This window comes from Centruroides sculpturatus, unplaced genomic scaffold (assembly GCF_000671375.1).
Source record: "Centruroides sculpturatus isolate CEXI.00-Female unplaced genomic scaffold, Cexi_2.0 scaffold1662, whole genome shotgun sequence".
Classification (NCBI taxonomy): domain Eukaryota; kingdom Metazoa; phylum Arthropoda; class Arachnida; order Scorpiones; family Buthidae; genus Centruroides; species Centruroides sculpturatus.
Genome location: NW_019385783.1, coordinates 2,027 through 21,159, shown reverse-complemented (window position 1 = coordinate 21,159; position 19,133 = coordinate 2,027). Strand labels below are relative to the sequence as shown.

General features: G+C 39.8%; 2 protein-coding genes across 2 annotated transcripts in view; both read right to left on the bottom strand.

The window, feature by feature from the left end:
* LOC111642102 (Golgi apparatus protein 1-like) overlaps window positions 1-3,580 on the bottom strand; it is a 68,067-nt gene extending 64,487 nt beyond the window's left edge. Inside the window, exon 1 of the mRNA XM_023388381.1 lies at window positions 3,276-3,580. Coding sequence (XP_023244149.1) covers window positions 3,276-3,566 — 291 coding nt within the window. The 5' untranslated portion in view covers window positions 3,567-3,580. The remainder of the gene's footprint in view (window positions 1-3,275) is intronic.
* A 12,219-nt stretch (window positions 3,581-15,799) lies between these two features.
* LOC111642105 (low-density lipoprotein receptor-related protein 12-like) lies at window positions 15,800-16,958 on the bottom strand. The gene is made up of 3 exons (XM_023388383.1): window positions 16,786-16,958; window positions 16,593-16,712; window positions 15,800-16,340 (listed from the first exon to the last, which is right to left on the bottom strand). The coding sequence occupies exons 1-3, from the start codon at window positions 16,877-16,879 to the stop codon at window positions 15,850-15,852; spliced, it is 705 nt and encodes a 234-aa protein (XP_023244151.1). The 5' UTR covers window positions 16,880-16,958; the 3' UTR covers window positions 15,800-15,849.
* Between the last annotated feature and the right edge of the window lie 2,175 nt (window positions 16,959-19,133).

Here is a 19,133-nt window from a genome sequence, read left to right as displayed (position 1 = left end):
TTCCTGTCTTAAAACCTGCAAGTTTTATTCTACAAGCAATTCTGTTTCAAACTATCATAAAAATACTCTTCCAAAAATTACTGTTAAAATATTAAATACAGTGGATATAAATTCTATAATTTTTTTTCAAAAGCAATTTTGATAATTTGTAGAAGCAACTAACCTTAACTTTGAACCCTCGAAACTTCCAAATTACTGGAAATTTGGTTTCCATATTTAACCAATAACATCGACATTCTAAAATAAAAAATAAAATGCTGCCATTTTTTAGCAACGAGTAAAACCCAACTTTATATTAAAACTCAAAGCTGGAAAAGATGGCTTCACAATGTAAGAAAGACTCTCAAAAGGGTTAGAGTCAAGATATTTATTCAAATTAAGCCTTTTTGGGATTTTCAATCCCATCTTCAGATTCAAACAGAACAATCGTTTGTACGTAACTTTCTCAACGTAACCTAAAAGGTTACATTCAAAAATTGAGAGCCAGTGCAGCAAGAGTTTTGTTCCATATATTTTTAATTCACATTGAAGATTTAAGAATTTTGACTTTAATGCAGGGCTGTGGAGTCGAGTAAAAATCTACCGACTCCAACTCCGACTCCGACCTTTCCTAACCATCCGACTCCGACTCCGACTAGGAGCGGGCTTGTTACCAAAAGAAACCCGGAAATTCTGATGTCATCACGTGACCTCAGAATAAAATATTCAATAAATAGAGTTGTAATAAAGATAGAGCATAGAAACTTTTTATTCCAAAGCTAAAAGACTTCTTTAAGTAATATATAAATATGTATTCGATAATTTTTACTTTTCCGGCTGTTATATATAACAGAGGAAAAGTGTAGCGCTCGGTCAAAAAATGACCCCTCCCAAATATTTAGTATTTTTGGACTCGGGACACCTTGAAATTTTGAGATATGCAAAAGATTCGAGGTCTTTTTCTATATGTGTGGATGTTAGACTGTGTGTGGGGGGCATGATTTTGTTCACCCTGTTTGAAGCCTAATAATTTCTGTGGTCAGAGTGGTCAGAATCGGAGTCAGATGGTTTAACACAGAAGTTAGTTATTTAGCGTCAAAGTGGTTGAACTAAATCGTGTCCCTAAATACACTCTAACATCTTAGGCGAGAACATCTTAACGGGTTTTACTGTACTATTATAAAACGGCAAAAAAGCTTACTTTGAGGGTAAAGACGAGTTTTATTTTATTATTTTTTTTTAATTTTGAACGTTAATAACGAGTGAAATATTCATTAAGAGATATGACACATGACCATTTTTTTGTCTTCACCCTATCGTTCTTTAATTAAGAACAAAAATTTAATAGTATTAATGCCTCTTTATACGCGAGCTACAGTATCACATTTCGTTTCTTAAACTTTACCCATTCTGAGATATTGTTTAATATCTCAGAACAGAAAATAAAGAAATTAAACAAATTAGACGCCAAGAAACACACACACAATTTTTTCCCTTTTATTGACTTTTTTGAGGGGTTCGGAAGGTCTCCAAACGTGTAGATTTGCAAAAAAAAAAAGAAAAAAACTTGGAGGGTCAAATTTGACACGATTCCAACACTTCTCCGTTTTATATACATAACAAATTGATAAGTAAAAAGGAGTCGGAGTCGGCGGATTTTTTGACGACTCCGACTCCGACTCCAGCTAAAATACCAAAACTCCACGACTCCGACTCCGACTCCACAGCCCTGCTTTAATGTTAGTTGAAGGTTCAAACCTGAGTCTAAGCCATTTTAGACAAAGAATCGAGAAATTTCCAACATCTATAACACCTTTCCTGACAAACAATTATTGTATACTTTTGTATTACTTCACAAATTTCAAAAAGTGAAAAATTGTAGTAGTAGGCAATGACACTGGGATAAGTTAAAGAATATTTAATTGAAAAACATCATTCTATACCAACAAAACAAGCCTTTCTAACTTCTATAAATTATAACTTTGTCAAACCGAAAACGCTAAGTCGTAAATTTGGCAAGATTGTATCGTAAAGATTTGCACAAAGATCTTTCCGACACGATTCGTATATAAATCGTACCCATATCGTTTTCCTAGCATTACTAAAATAATTAGGCAAAATTTAACTTTTAAGTAATACAATCTTGTTATATCCGTGAGAATAACGATAACTCATAACATATATAACTAGCTTTATTAACGTAAACGTAACTATGAGGCGAACAACGTATCGTCGTGTCCAGGTCTAGGGGTTACAACAGCTGAAAGACGACTCGTTCAGACAAAGAACACACATGAGGTCCGAGGTGTGGGGTGACCTAAGTAGGTCAAGGGGCAATTCCGGTAGCGGTCATCCCCTGGCGGTTTACATACATAACAAATCTGCACAGTTTTCTCGATTTTTAACGTCGATATTGCCAGAACATACATACTTCCACAAAGCGAAACATTTTAAAAAGTAAAGAAACAAAAAACCCAGACATTAACAAATATCCTATTTCCATCAAAAACAGCCAAAAAGAAAACAGAATCTAAGTGTGTGTTACGTGGGATTTAGTGCATCTTACATGCACGTCATTTAAAACAAGCATTTTCGGAGCACGGTCGAAACACTGCAAGTGGCGAGTCAAGCAATTTCTGCAATTTTATTCACGAATACATCTCTTCGACTGCAAACTTTGGAAACGAGTAAAGTGGCCCGCCACGGCAAGACGACCGATCTGATCTTTCGAAACAACATCGAGGCAGATGCCGAAACGTCAAAAAGCAACGTATCTTTTGATCTTTCCGACGCCGAACGCACCCAAGCAAACACGAGTCCATCCGGAACTCGCCCTTCCGTCACACCCCGACGTTCCAAATAATTCGGAGAAAGGAGTACGACGACTCCAAAAGGAAAACTTTCCGGCAAAAGGCGAAAGAACTCCGCACTCTCCGCCCGGCCGGCAGAGCGTCCCGACGCGTGGCCCGGCCCGACGCCACCCTCTCCGCCGAAGTCGCCCCGGGAGACGAGGGAGAGGGACAGCCGTCCGGAAACGTCCAAAACGAAGCACCTAGAAAGAGAGAGTCCGTCCAGAAACGGACCTCCTCCTCCGGGCGTAGAGGTGCTGACTGTTCCGAGGAGGAGAGAAGGAGAAAGACGGGCAACGTCTCCGCATTTTTCCCGGAAGAAACGGAGGGGCGCGATCCCGCATCAGAGATCCTCCCCGGAGGACGGGGAGCGACGGGAGGGGAAGGTCCGAAGAGAAAGGCAGAAAAGAGAAGGGGCGCGGGTTGCGGTGGAAGGCGAAGGCCCACCTTGTCGTTCTGCAGACAGTCGAGGACGGCGAAGTTGTTGCCGAGCAAAGAAGAGTCGCAGAGACGGCGAACGTCGCTCTTGCACTCCGGCGCTTCCGCCAACTTGATCCGTCCTCCGGAGCTGGAAGATTCGGGCGAGGTCTTGACCGTTTCCCTTCCGTGCGAAGGAAAAGAGGCCCGGTCCAGGCCGGCCGCCGTCAGCCACAGACACACGGCCAACAAGGTCCGCGTGCAAATCGCCGTCCCGCACCAGCAAAACATCCGACGAAAACACTCTCCGATCGACGCCATTTCCAATTTGCAAAGTGTTGCCAACCAGAAGCGGAATCATTTTTCGCCCGCGACTCTACCAAAAATCGCGGCAGGAAAGAAAAATAAAAATTCTAAAGTAATTTTCTGCGGTCGTTCTACGAATAAGATCCGAGGTGAAAATTGCTAAAATAAAATCGTTACGCCGAATATAAATTATTAATACAGTCGAGTTCGCATACGCCGAAGGAAAAATACCAACTTGTATCTGAACTTGAATGTAATAAAACTTCGCCAGCCAAATTATCAAAGCAAGAACAACATTAGTGGGAATTCTGAAGAAAAAAGAGGAAATTAAGAAAGTTTCTCGAAAACGCCAGAGAAAGTCGCCGTAGAAAGATGTCGAAGATGCTTTGGTACGTTGACTGAAGCAGATTCGTTCGTCGAATCTTCCGGTTTCGGGCCGATACCGAAACAAAAAGCCATGGAAATCGCTGACGTACTCGGAGTAGAAGCCAATTTTAGTGCCGGCGACGGATGGTCAGAGACATACTTCGCGTGTACTGTAATTCCCTAACTGTAGTTTTGTGATTTTTTCGACTTTGTTTTGGTGGTCATATCGGATGACTCGACTCGACTGTATATGTCATTATTCAAATGACATTTAAATAGTGAAATTTAAATGACGTTTCGTCCGTTTTCGAGAAAAATGGGAAAATTGGCCACCGAGCGGGAGAGGAAACCGTCGGAACTATCGTTAAGGTCGATTCACACCGAGAGAATAGCGAAAGCGAACGAGAAAAGCGATTTTTATTCGCTTAGCGAAATTGACCCGTACAATCAAAAGCGAAAAGCCATTGCGAATTTTAAGTTACCGGTTATTTGCAAGCAAAAGAAAACGTCATCTCGAAAAACAAAACGGCCGCTTTCGATGTTCCGTCGTTAATCACGTTGGCTTATTTATTGAGAGGGAAAAGTACACGTCGAAAAGAAAACGATGCTGGGTGAGCAGAATATTTAAAAAACCGTAAATTATCAATACAACATGTACTGTGTTGCTTGAGAAAGTTTCTGTAGCCATCTGGAAAACAACAAGAATCGTGTGAAAACTAACGGGAGTGCGATTCGGCTAGCGAGAAAGCTCGACCGTTCCGAACTTCGATTGCGTTATTGCACGCGTTATTTCGCTTTCGCGCTCAGTGTGAACTAAGCTTTACCGTTGGCGACGTGGCATTACCGAGAAGCAATGTTTTTTCTTTACGAAATATATGCCGTACGTTGCCAAATTATTAGACCCATCGATCAAAAGTAAAGTTTGCGTACCACTTTCTTTTTTCTGCGATGTTTTTGAAGCAACGAGTGTATCCGAATTTTATTTTCATTCCGTGTTACATCGCCAATATTTTTAGTAAAGTTTTTGGTTTGGCAACATTGTAAATGTCGAACGGTCAACTTACTAGAATGTAAGGTGGAAAAACGTTGCCAACGAGTCGGGCCTAGAGAGTGGTTACGCGAATGGCCGCCGTGTCTATTCCAAACTGCTTATTTAGCCGCAGCTACATACTATACTTAGTTCGGAAAACGGAAGTAATCTAGCGCTTGTTTAAATGTCGTTTTCGATTTTAGAATTATGTTTTACTATTATTATTTGTTTATTTACTATAGAGGAAAAGGTGGTATTATGGAACACTGCGGGTATTATGGAACCACCCCATTTCGAACCGATAATAAAGGCAAACTGTAGCGGATTGTGGCCGAACCGAACTAGGAAGACATTCATAGCGAGGGGAAAATCCGTTTTACTTCGGTTAAACGGTTGCCCGTATTTAATCAGCAAATTTGTTTTTTCAAAATTCGCAAGTTTTGAATGTTAAGTGAATTTAATTATTTTTAAAATATAAATCGTGTAGTTGTAGGTTCACCGGTGCACGTATTCCGTTCCAGAGACTTAGGGGTACATATTAATCTGCGCGATGTTCACGTTTTTTAAATTTTAGTCTTGACATACATAAGTTAATTGGAGATGGCGACCCCATTGGTGCTTTTACAGTAATATGGAACTCAACTCCTCCGAACTCTCTCTTTGCGAGCGGACATTCGTCCGGAGCAATTTGTGAAAAAGACACTAGGTAGAAAGTCAATTCTTCCTGAGAATATCGAAAAAGTGCTGCTGGAATATATACTGTTGATGGAGGTCATATTTTTCTATTATAAAAGCATTCTTGCGATAAATACATTGGAGTAAATAATTTTGTAATTATTTAACATTTTTTGTACTTTCCTATTTGTTTTTGGCTACATTAAAGCATTTTTTGAAAATATACTGTAAGGTTCCGTATTACCACCCGATTTTCTCTAAGCCTACTTTCTGACTTTTTGTACGGAAGCCTTTAAAAACCATACTTATAGTTACGCTAGCGAAAAATCCAATTAGGAACATTTAGTTTAATAGTTACCAGTACTTTTCGCACAAAAAATATGAGTGTAGTTATGATACCTTGTTTACAATTCACTAAAATGTAATTGGGGTTCCATAATACCACCTTCTCCTCTACTATTTAATCATTTTTGGAATTTGTTTATGATGAACATGTATACACGACGCGACCAGTGACAACCCGAATAATAATTAAAGTTATTTTATGTTATGTTCTAAAATGACACGAAAAGTGTCGGAGAACAAAAGTATCTATCCCGTCGTCCCGCCTATTCACTGGGTCATTTATTTTTAAAGTTATAAAAGAAATTATTGTTTTCCTTCGATTCGTTACCTTTTATATAATTCTATGGTACAGGCATACCTCGACTTACGTCGTTTCGAGTTACGTCGTTCCCGATTATACGTCGTTTGTCAAAAAAGTATATGGAAAAATAAAAATCAAGTTTAAGTCATTTTATTCGACTTTACGTCTGTCCACCACAAATATTGAAGTCGTAATATCACTAGAAAAACGTTTAAAGCACATAAAATCATATTAAAATATATACGAGTATGTTCTGTATTTACAGTACACGCATTCGTAAATTTAGAATACTTTTTTCTGCACTATATTAAAAACTAAAATTTATTTGTTTATAAGCTTAAAATAGATTCTTGTTAACCATATATTATTAAAAATGCATTAATAAATAAAATACAGAACTGGGAATAGTAATTTATGGTTTAGCCTAGTGACAAGTAGATTCGGAGACATGTAAATTCGACTTACGTCGTTTTTCGAGTTAAGTCGTTTTCCTGGAACCAATTAACGACGTAAGGCGAGGTATACCTGTACATATTTATATCGTTGCAAAAATAAATATTTAAAAAAATGCACTGGATCGGCAATAAATTCAATCTTCCGAACGATACGGGTGTGGAATATAATATACACATTTACCGAATTTTCCACCAACGATGCCAAAGGCTTTTGACATGGCCCGATTTATAGATCCATATCAGATATTAGGTATAAGTGAAGATGTTAGACAATTAATCCCACATCTTCACTATATTATATTTTTTAAAACAACAATCTATTCATTTGCTAGTACAAAAGTATGCAACAATCTGTTTCCACCTGGTAAATATACCACTTAACGTAAAGACTATTGAACGAGTAGCCAAGACAGCGTGATTTTGTAACGTTACTTCACCATAATATGTATTAGTACTGGTCATAATCATCCAAAATTAAAACGCATGGCGTTTCTTTATCCGTTTCCCTACCAACAACTTTTATTTTTAAAAAATCAAATACTTTGTACACTATCCGACTTTCAAATTTTACGTCAGGTTCTTTAAGACGGATAAGGCAGATGGCATTCGAGTAAACTGTCATAACTTTTTGAACCACGGCTAAATCTTAATTCTAATGTTGTATGTACTGTTTCATCGGGGCATTTTTTAAAACACAACGATTTTCGAGAAATGCGGGCAGGCTAGCGGTTAATCCTCTCTAAATGTTTCTTATCATTTTGGCCATCTTTAAATTTTTCTTTTCTATTCTTATCTAATTTTCTATGGAAATTGATTAATTTAAAGTATTTATTCTTTTTTAATAATATGCTTTTTAACTCATCAAATACTGAAATCTTCATCGAATATTGTAGAATTATCGTGTTGCGGGTTCGTAACTCGAGGCGCAACTCGCATCGTCTTTTCAAACTTTACGAGTGGAGCCTTTCCGCATTTTTTAGGTGGTGCGTAAGAAAATACCCAAGGATCAGCGTCGCGCTTTGATTTTCTAATTCCATCTCCCGCCGATCGTCGGGAAAATATACCCGAAAATCAAATTAAGTGTATCATTTCGGATATTAAGACGGCGCATTTTGAATTAAACAATTTACGCTATTACTTATTTAATTGCGTGGAACTTATACTTTGAACTTTACGAGAAACCTACGGTATAATGATTTAGTTGTTGTCAAAGAAAAGAATATACCACTCGCAAAGTAACTTATAAGTAAAATTTATCTTACGAGTTATTAACTAAGAAATAGATTTATATGATATGATATAACATATAAGTAGATTATATATTATACTAGCAGATGAGCCCGGCGTTTCCTGGGCAAAATATAACAGCAAATGTTAAGTTTATTAGATTATTTCGTACAGTACTTCTAACCCCTCTACTATATTATATTATAGTATTTGATTTATATTTACGAAGATTATCTAACGTNTCTAACGTAAAAGTTTATCACACCGAGTTCCCAATCCACATTATTTAATTAAATTGTGTACAGTAGAGGAGTAAAGAATTTTTAACACGTGTTAGATCGATCACTCGGTGTGATAAACCCTTTTCGTCCGATATAAATCAAATACTTTAATGTAACAAACATTAAAACGTAAATGTGAGATTGAAGGGTTGAAGCAGCCTAAACTTCGAGAGTGAGAACGGGGCTCTCTTTGTACAGGATGGTTTAAGTTTAAGGTTAAGACTAAGGCTGCGTTTACTTCTCGGCTAATAGAGAGGTTGCTGCCGACGTTTTCATCGCGAAAACGTGTACGTCGGACGTTCAGCGCCGCTTTCATGTACGCCTAGAAGTTTGACAATGGTGTTTGGATAGTCAATGGAATCATGCTCGACATTCCAAACACCATTGTCAAACTTTTAGGCTTACAGGAAGGCGGCGCTGAACGTCCGACGTACACGTTTTCGCGATGAAAACGTCGGCCGCAACTTCTCTAGTAGCGCCGCTTCCCAACACCGAAGTGACGTCATTAGCGTACAGTTCGTATTCGCGCTTACGTGTCCAGTTCGAAAGTAAAGGCCAACGCTAACAAGAAATATGGCGGTTTCCCGCAAATAATATTGTCGAAGCCGCTATTTTAAATGTTACGTTACGGATAGAATTTCTTGATTCCGGATCCGACGAAAATCATCTTATTGTGGAAAAAATTGAAAGAAGAAAAAAGAAAAGAGAGATGAAATAAAAAAGATAGACTGTACCCTTTTATAATCCAACCGATTTTAAACATCACCTTAGACTTACGAGAGAATCTTTTGAAAGTCTCCTTTTAGACACAGAAAAATTACTTCCTCTGGAAGACGACCCGTGTCTCTTCGAAAGTAGCTTTTACGCCGTCTATGGACATTAGCAAATCAAGAATCGCTCGGGTTTGTTTATACGAAGTAATATATGAAATTAGATGCAGTATATAAAAGAATAACAGATTACTCATATATATAATACATATTTAATGCAATTGTTTTACCCAGTGAATAGATGTGACGTTGCTCTTTTACGGTGTAACTAAACCGAGTTTAAAATCAACGTATAATTGATATTAAATACAAAACTTTTCTTTCTTTTATCTAAGGGTATTGGCCATCGTTTTAATATGCGTGGAATATTTTAAATAAGGTTGTTAATTCTCTCTTAGCGTTAAATGAAAATGAAAAAAAAAATAATCTCTCGGCCATCGCAGCGGGATGTTGTAAGAATAATGGAATTTTTTATACCCAATACGGTTTTCCTGGAATTACAGGCTCTATTGGTGGAAAGCGTGTGGCTATTAAGACTGGAACCGAAAAAGCAGCGGCTTATTTCGATAGAAATAAGTATTACTCTGTCATCGTATAAGTTTAGTTTGTAACGAGAAAATGGTATTGAAACGATACAATTTCTCGAGAAGTCATTTCCCACGTGTAAGTAAAAATTCATTCGAGTATACAAACTTATGTAATTTATTATTACTATTGTTATTATTATTAATGCTGTTCTTTTCTTTACGATTTATTTAATGTTCCGAACATAACACTCGAAGATTCCAAACGCGCGTAATGTAAATTTCACTTTTAATCATAAACAACGAATCCAACTTAATTTTCTTCGCATTGTGTTTATGAAAAAAGCCATCTAAACTTATTGAACCTGACAATAAAAAAAGATCATGGTAAATATTTTATACAACAAATAATCGAAATTTACCAATAAAAATATTTTCTGACGTTTATTTTTCCAAAAATAATTCCATTTTCATTACTTTGTACCGAAAGTAATTTTTTCACGGGAGCGGCCATATTGAATTAGCGCAAAGCCCAACGACGCTCCCCAAGGACTTTAAAGTATATAGTCCTTGGGCGCTCCCAGCTTACTAATTCCGTTAAAAATGACGTCGCACGACTCTAAAGTAAATGCCGACCAGCGCGGCGCTCGGACAAAAGTATTCGGGTCGAGCGTGCCTAGAAGTAAACGCACCCTAAGAGACGGTATAATCTCTGTCTACGTCAGAAGCCCGACACCAATTACAATAATTATTTCGTATCGCGTTGTAACTGGCTTTAGAGGAATGTCTTATTTCCTACGTAATTCGAGTGGTAAAGAGGGGATGTTGATTCGGAGACGAAATTATATATATAAAAACTATATTTATTTGAACGAAGAAAAATAATGACAAAGAGTACCATAAAACGTTCTTGATTAAATAACATCTATTTTTAAGGTTATATAAGTTTCGACTAACCTATCTTTCGTGTCCAGAGTTTACAGTAATCGTATATTACCTGGAATGTAGTACTTCTTATTACATTTTTCATTTAGAGAGTTACACGTATTCGGATCAGGCAGGCTAATAACGAAACAGTCGTAGACGGCTAGCGACAAAATGCCAGCACGAAAGGTGACTTGCACCTTTTAAAACAAACCGATGGACCAATGGGATTTGTCCCCGATCACACTTTCGTTTTAGCAGCAATGCCGTACATTGATAAAATTTCGTCGTTATCTTTTTAAATGAAATAAATTATTATTTAAACAAAATTCATTTTACAATTACGCAAATAAAATAAAAGAATGTGATATTTTGTGTTAATCAGAAATAATATAATTGTATTTAGTTTTATCCTTGTTATTTTAACATAAAATCATAGTTTTATTATCCGACGAAAATACATTTAATTCGTATATATCGTAAACTATATATATGCACGATACAGTATACACTCCCGGTGATATAGGCCTAAGTGTTGAATTTAGAAACGTACGAAATACGTTTACTACACTAATACCTTCTACTGTACGACGTAGAAAGTAGTCTCTTAAAGTAAATGCGCAATATTACGTAGAGAAGTACGTTCGTTTGATTTGTCGATTACGAAACATTGGCAACACACTTCCAGCTGCGGAGTACCGTGCGTGCGGGTAAAAGTGTCGAGTAACAGTAGGCGTTATCGCAAAAATCACGCAGAAAGACGAGATAATAGACGACGGGTTTTTCATTGCGTTTCTTCACTAACGCACCTACACGATAGCGAAGGGTAACAGGAGGATTTGTTTACGATACGCGCTTTCCTCCACCGGTGAACGAAGCAAACAGCTCGGAACGATGACGTATAAGGCAAGACTATTGTAAGAGCTGGGAAAACGTTACAGAACTAAAAAGTTCAAAAAAAATACATTAAGTTAACCGTTATAAAAACGGTTTTGTAGTAATAGAAACTTGTCAGAAAAATATACATACGGTACACCCTCGATATAACGAATTTCATTCTGGAATGTTACCGTTTTTTTTATACTCCGCCCTGAGGGTCTCTTTTAGTCGGCTCATTAAGGGTTCGGCCAGGCCCAGAATGGGACGGATTCCGTGTCCTCCGAAGCAGTAGTCGGTATTATGTAATTCTTGATTATTTCGAGAATAGAAAGATGGCGTTAGTTGAAGGCATCAATATAAAGCATATAAGAATGCCCTCGGGGTCGGTCTCGGGACTTTATCGTGAAATTTATTTTTTGATGGATGTTTGCCGATATCGAGAAACTTTGGAATTGTTGGTCCCGCGTATGCAGACGGTTTGGTGTGGTCGATACCCGCGGATAGCCGTAAAGAGAGGAAAAGTCGCAATCTGCTGTAAAGATTCTTAATGAACGGTTGAAGTCTAATAAGATAGTTTTGTCTGCGGAGTATTGTATGTGTACGTTATTGAAAAGGCGTCTGGCGAAACACGACCGCCCGTTATTAAATTGAATAAGTTACATTTATAAAATACTTCTAAATATCACTTATTGTAGCTGTTATTACGTTCTATCAATGTACTGTATGTCTCTTTAATCGGAATGACTATTAAGTTCGGTAGACTATCGTTACAGCTTTCGGGTTAGACACTTGATTTTCTCATACGCATTTCGCTATGATATAAATGCTAAGCCCCTCTTCAGCGCAATACTACAAATTAGTAACGTGACAATTTCTGGCGTGTAGGTCATATTTACTGACATAAAACTATCATACTTAAAATTGTCAAACTTATACATATGGTTCTGTCTTCTAAAACCACGGTGTATAACGGGTAACATTGGAAAGATTTTTGAATACAGCCATTAAAAACACCAAAAATACACTTTCCAAACATTCATTAGGAAAGCCTATTAATATTTTTATATTTTTTTTTCCTTCAATAACATCACGTATTCTAATAAAATAACAATATAATACAATACATACCCACTTTTATATTTTTCAACAGATATACAGTACTTATATTTTATGAGCATCTTTTAAACGATGTGTATTTTCTACAACATAACTTTGGAGTAACTGTAATTATAATAACCGTTTTACGGGTTAATTACACGTAGTGTAGTAATATTAAAAAGATTTTCGAGAGAATACATACTAATAATAATACATAATAAAAGAAGTGTCTAACCCGAAAGCTGTAACGATAGTCATTCCGATTAAAGAGACATACATTCGTAGTACATTTATAAAGTAATCGCGTATACGTAATGGAGAATGCTTAAATATTACTCCACACGTTGAATACGTGTATTGTTTTTACGGATTGAGAACCGTTGCGGGGAAAAAAGGAAGTTATCGAAATTATTTATAGAGGATTAGCGATATCAATATTGGTATATGGCAGACGAGGCCGAAAGCGTTAATTTCTGCTTTTTATTATTATTTCCACAATTTATTAAAAAAATTCAATATTTGTTTTATATTATTTTTATATTATATAATAAAATGGCGGTACAGAATAAAAAAGTAGAGAACTGCGGCCCCCACCGAACTCGCGCTTGCCCACCCCCGGTATATGATGTAAACGTATGGCGGAACTCTATTAAAAAATATTATCTAGATAGGTTTACGAAAACTCAGTGTTGCGTCGATAATGACGTCAAAAGGATAGAGAGCAATAACTACTCCCGCTCTCCAAATATCGACTAATTGTTTACCAATTGATATGGAAATGGTATTATTTTATTAAATATAATATAAAGAAAGAATTATTAGCATAAGGACAGAGTAGACGGGATATGGAAGTTAAGGGTAGAATAACACGAATGTTTATCCCTACAGTGGAACAAAGAGTAAATAAAGATTGGATCAGTGGTCGAGTGGACAAGGAGATTTTCGGCAAAAACCGTATCGACTTTCGTCGGTCGAGAGCCACGTGGAGCATTTTTTGTTCGAATGTGATTTGAGAGACGAAACTGATATTTTACATGTAATTAACGAAAGTGGTCTTTTCGAGACAAGTGTTTCGCCAACTGAAAGTAAGTTTATTAAAATAACTAAAGTTGTTAAATTACGTTTGAAATTAGAAATTTGATAGTTTCTGGTTAATTTTACCCGCTCGATTATAACCGAATGCTCGTTTGTTTCGATCGTGTGTGTTTAGCCCCATTTATATTTTTAAAGGAGTTTCTAATCGGCTATCTATATATATAACCCATTCAACATGTATTCGTCCTTCCGTCCGTCCGTCCGTCCCGTAACCGTTTGATAACGGACACTAGAGGCGCCCCTATCGTGTGTCATATTTCAAACATTCAAATTAAATCAACAATTTGAATTATTATTTAAATNTATTATTTCAGGGGCTTATATCTCGCGAAGGGTCGCGAGTAGGAATATGGTTCCTTTGCCTTTATTGTTCGCACAGAGGGCTACAGTTTGGGGGGGGTCGCCACCTCTTCACCTAATCTTACCATTGGGACTTTAACAGAGCTGTAGAGCATATTGATAGGAACAAAAAAGTCAAAGGAACCGTGCTTCATAGAAATTTGTAAACAACGCCCACTAGGGGGCGTCCCGGGCTACTAGTTTTAGTATATACAATACAGTGGGTGATCGGTTAACGAACATAATCCATTCTAACACTTTGTTCGTTAACCATTATCGATTTACCATAGGTTTTTATGGCAATTTGATTAATTCGTTCCGGAGACTCCAAAAAATAAAAAGAATATACACTTTCTTACTAGGTTTATTTATATGTAATAATAAAAATACATATATACGCAGTCTGGCATTTTTTCGTTTGTGAGATTAAAGAATCCGTCTAACGTCCATGGCTTTTCTCTCTTCTTCGGGATTTTTCGGAAGTAATTAATAGCGTGGTCATCGTAGAGATCCCCCAGCCTATTAACCTCGACCCGGTTTGGACGCCATTCTAAGACCGTCGTTCCGACATCCTCCCGCTTCTTCGAAAGATCTTTAATAGCCTCTCTTTCCGAAGAAAACGTATCGCGCCGAGTTGTCGGGGTTCTTCCGTCGTCGGATCCGTTACCAGCTCTTCGACGTTCTTTACTTCTCAGATGTGATTTTTGTTACTCCTTTAGCCTTTCGAGTCTTCTCGATTATACCGTATCTTTCTCAGATAAGATCGAACAGCGGCTTACCCGTAGATCCGTTCCATTCCAGCCGTACCGCCCGGCGACTTCCGCCCACTCTACCTCGACTATGGTACTCTCGCCTTTCGAAAATAAAAACCCGGGCCAAACTTAACCAGTGCTCGCTCGGCATTCTCGCCAATATTATAAAAGAATTGTTTCCGTCAGAAAAATAAAAGGCTGGAATTACGAGGGAATACTTTCCCATCGGTATATAACCGATCGGAAAGTATAAATAAATAAAAATTAAAAATATTAAAAAATACGCCCGAAATTTTATATAAATTTATGAATATTTACCGCCCCGGGCAAATGCCCAGTTTTCCCATACTGTAGCGCCGATCGTGCCTGTAAGCCATGTAGTTAGTGAAGCGAGTTCGTAACCAATTTGCAAACCGTTAGAGCGACCATTATTCAAAACCTCATTGGTTATCGTAAAGTGCACGTTATTCTGTTGAAAAGTATACAAAGGTTTTGAAATGCCTGTGTTGGATGGCATAAAAATCCTTTTGACTTTGTTTGTAAATAAACTTCTGGCAGCGTGATGATTATCTTCGTCGATCGTAGCCAAGGTTTTCGGGTGGTGCGAGTTCTCATTGTGGCGTCCCCCTGTAAAGACTAAACTGTACAGTACATAGAGACTAAAGATAACATACATTTTTTACGGCGGACGGCCGTATTTATCCTTCCCGGAAGCGGAAGTAATAGAAAAGTGTGGGGAGAGGAGACGAAAGAATGCAATTCTACCGATTTCTACAGATTAGTCGGCGGCCAGTGAAAAGTTTACCAACCTTCCGGCAATAAGCGAGGACGGAATAGGCCGGCACCATCGTCGCGTCGCTTTTTCCGCTTCCCCCGGCTTACGTACTGTACGTCGGATTATCCGGCGCGCGCTCCCTTTGGCCCCAGCCGTTTCCGGTCGAACACTCACGCGCACTAATGGCGGCCGCGCCGTTTTCTCTCACTCCGGCCCAACGTACGGTACGTCTTTCGGACGCCCGGGGGGGTGTCCGTCCGGTCCGTATCTTTCCGTAATTACCGTAAACCGTCCGGGATCCGCGCCGCGCCTGCAAAAACCGTCGGCGGTAGGAAATTTAAGAGGCGGTGGGAGGAAGAACGGAACCGTTCGATAAATCTTTCGGGAATAAGAAAATAAATATAAACTCTGCTTTATTAAAATATATACAAATATAAAATGGCTTCTCTTCTATAAATAACCTCAGAACCTCTCGGCCATCAGAGGCCGTCCGTCTTCCGACCCGTAGTCCCAGTCGGCCGTTTCGCCCTCTTCCTCCTCCTCCTCCGTCCGGGCCGGGCGGCGGGGACAACCCTTGGCCTCCTCCCGGCGGGCGGGGTGGCCGGCCGGAACCGAAGCCCCTTCCTCTTCCCTGCCCGGGTGGCCGGGCGGAGAGGCGGGACGGGGCCGGCGCCGCCCCGACCCGGCCCTTCTTCCCGAAGGAGGCGGAGGCGGAACCCGGCGGCCGGGAGGGCGGGGACCGTACCAGCCCACCGAAGAGGCGTAGGAAGGGGGCGGTTCGGGATGGACCGCCTCCGGCAGGAAGCGCGACATGTGGGTCTCCCGGTCCAGGGCGCGACGTTCCACCAGTCTGAGGGAGTAGAGGCGACAGGTGCAGCCCACGGCCACCACCAGCAACAGGCCGCACACCAGAGAGCCCATCACCGCCGCCGACACCACGCTGTTCTTCAGACCTGCAAAGAAAAGGCACAAGTAGTCCGCCGACCAAACAACTTCCTCGGGCGCCGGACAAAATCGGCCGACGGCTTTCCTCCGCCGAAGGAAGAAGGCCTGGGCCACCCACAAGAATTCGGTTACGCTTCCGCCCAACGTAACTAAAGCGGGAAGAAAAGCAGCGGGGGGCGGTCCCCGGACGGGAATATCCGCGTATTTGGAAAGGAAGCCCGGGGGCCGCCCACCGCCGGGCGGGGGACGAAGTGGCTTACAGTTTCGTTCGTCGGAGCCGTCGCCGCAGTCGTCCGTCCGGTCGCACTTCCAAATCTCTCGGATGCAGCGTCCGTTGGCGCACAGGAAGCCTCCCCCGTCCGACTTGCAGCGCTCGGGTCCTGGAAAAGAAAGGCGCGGCCTGGGTCCGGCGGGAAAGAGGCGGGTGGAAGGAAAAAAAGAAAAGAAGCTCACCGCAGTTGATCTCGTCGGAGTCGTCGCCGCACTCGGCCACCCAGTTGCACCGCTGCACCCCGGAGTAGCAGCCTCTTCCGGAAGAACAGGCCATCTTGTCTCCGCAGCCGAAGCAACCCTTCTCGTCCTCTCCGTTCTCGCAGTCCGTCACCCTGCAACGGTTCCATATCGATAACGTCAAATGGCACCGCGGTCTTTTAAAAACGCCCTTCTTAAATCTAGGCGCGTAGGAGGGAAATTACGGAAGGCGCCGGTTCTCCATCTTCGGTACCAATCTAAAATTCCGGGAAGAGTCTTTCGAACAGTCCGTCCACTTCCGGTAAGAGAAACCGATAAACGGAATAGAAATGGCGCAATTCTTTCCTTTCGTTTAGTTTTTTGGATCGGAGGGCAAAGCTGGAAATTAATCTAAGAAATAGCCACCGGTAAAATTTCCTCCCTCCGTTAGGAATATCCCGGCCTTGGGGGAAAATTCCTGGAAACGGAGCGACGGAAAGTAAATCGCCTTGTATTTTACCACGCCCGCGACGATTAGCGCTAGTTCGGTCGGCCACGGGCGGCGGATAACCCGGGCCTGCCGCCGCCCAGTGGGTCGGGTAAAGAAGTAGGAGGACACAAATGAAAAAATGTTTAACCGAAAACGACTCTTACGCGTTTACGAATTAAGAAAGAACATCGCAGCCGATCGATGGCTATGGATAATTTTTAAATACGCGCCGCGGCTTGGATAACCGACCAAAGAAAAGAATCAGTTTTATATCCGTGTCCGATAACCGTTTACTCGCTTGGCCGGTCGTTTCCGGCGCTTTTAACAAACGTTACGACGGACGGTAATGGCCGAGGTACGTATTTAATACGCGTATTTTATTAATTATAGTCGACGGTAAGATTTTATATAAAATTATGGCAAATCCGAGGGATTTTTACACTTTATTTTAAAGAAGTAGAACTTTAAAAGTTTCGCATCTTTTATCGTTATATAGAAATTGAATGAAATGGAAGTTATGCAAAAAAAAAAAATACTAAAATCGAGGCATTAAATTAAGAGCCGTCTAATCGTTTGATAAAGTATTTCCAGGCCGAAGGCGACCCTTCCCAATCTGTAGAATTAATGCACGCATCGCGCAATCTTCTCTTATATATTTCAATTTTTTCGGCGCAAATCGCCAACGTCGGCGAATGTATTGGTTTAATAATACTCGCTTCGTCCCATTTGACCACCGAGCCCTCAACTGGCGCCAATTGCGATAGTATTGCGGCGTTAGATCCCTGGCCGATATTCTATTTGTTCTTTTAATCTGACTGCTAAGTTTCTATTAGTGACACTAATGTAACTTTTATTAATGTCTAGTTCACGATTTTCGTACGGAATCTTGTACACTCCCGCTCTTTTTTCTTTATTTACGCTGTCTTTGTCGTTCCTTAATAACTTGTACGGGTTGGGGGCTGTCTCGAAAATTAACTCTGACGCTATTTTGTTCGTTTCCGTGAATCGAACAAAATAGCGTCGGCATGGAAAGCGGCAACTTTAAAATTATAAAATTATATTTATGAGCATGCGCATTCGAGAAGAACGTGCAGTTTGGAATCTCCGTTATGCAAATTTGAAATATATTTCGATTGATAATTCGATCCTGATGAAGGTTTGTGAATCAGACCGAAAACGTTCGACAGATGTAAACTAGACTGCATTTTAAAGGTATAGTGAATTTTTGTTCCACTTTACATTTGCCAACAAAAAGGTAAATTAAACGGTTTTAAAAATCAACCAACGGCGTTATCGTGTTTTATTGGAAAAATAACTTTTATGTTATTAACGATAATCTATATCTATATCTATACATATATAAATGTACGTGTATGTCCCTATATTTCACTTTTCCGCCAAAACTACACATCGCCTTGAATGGTGTTTGTATGTGGTCTACATTCGTGCACTATGGGGGTTGCGTCTCGATAGCTATAAGGGTGCGGAAGATATGGGGCTGAAAGTGGTTGAAAGTGGCTTTCTATTTCGAATGTTTTGTTCGAATTTGATTCGAACATAAAATTCGAATATTGGTTCGATTATAGAACGATTTGTAAACGTTCCAGAAACGTTGAAAATAGTTTGTTTGACTGGACGTGAACAGGAGACGTTCGGAAATAGAATCGGGACCAGGTCTGTAATTAGTATGGAAACAAGGGGACCTAATTCTTGCATTCTGTGAAAACGGGTAAGATTAGCTATAATGTAATTATATTAATCTTCACTATCGTTACTTTTTGCCCACAAATAAAAACCCAGCGAAGCGGGTCCTTGCAGCTAGTAAATAAATAAAATTGAGTCCGGCGCCATCCTACGATAT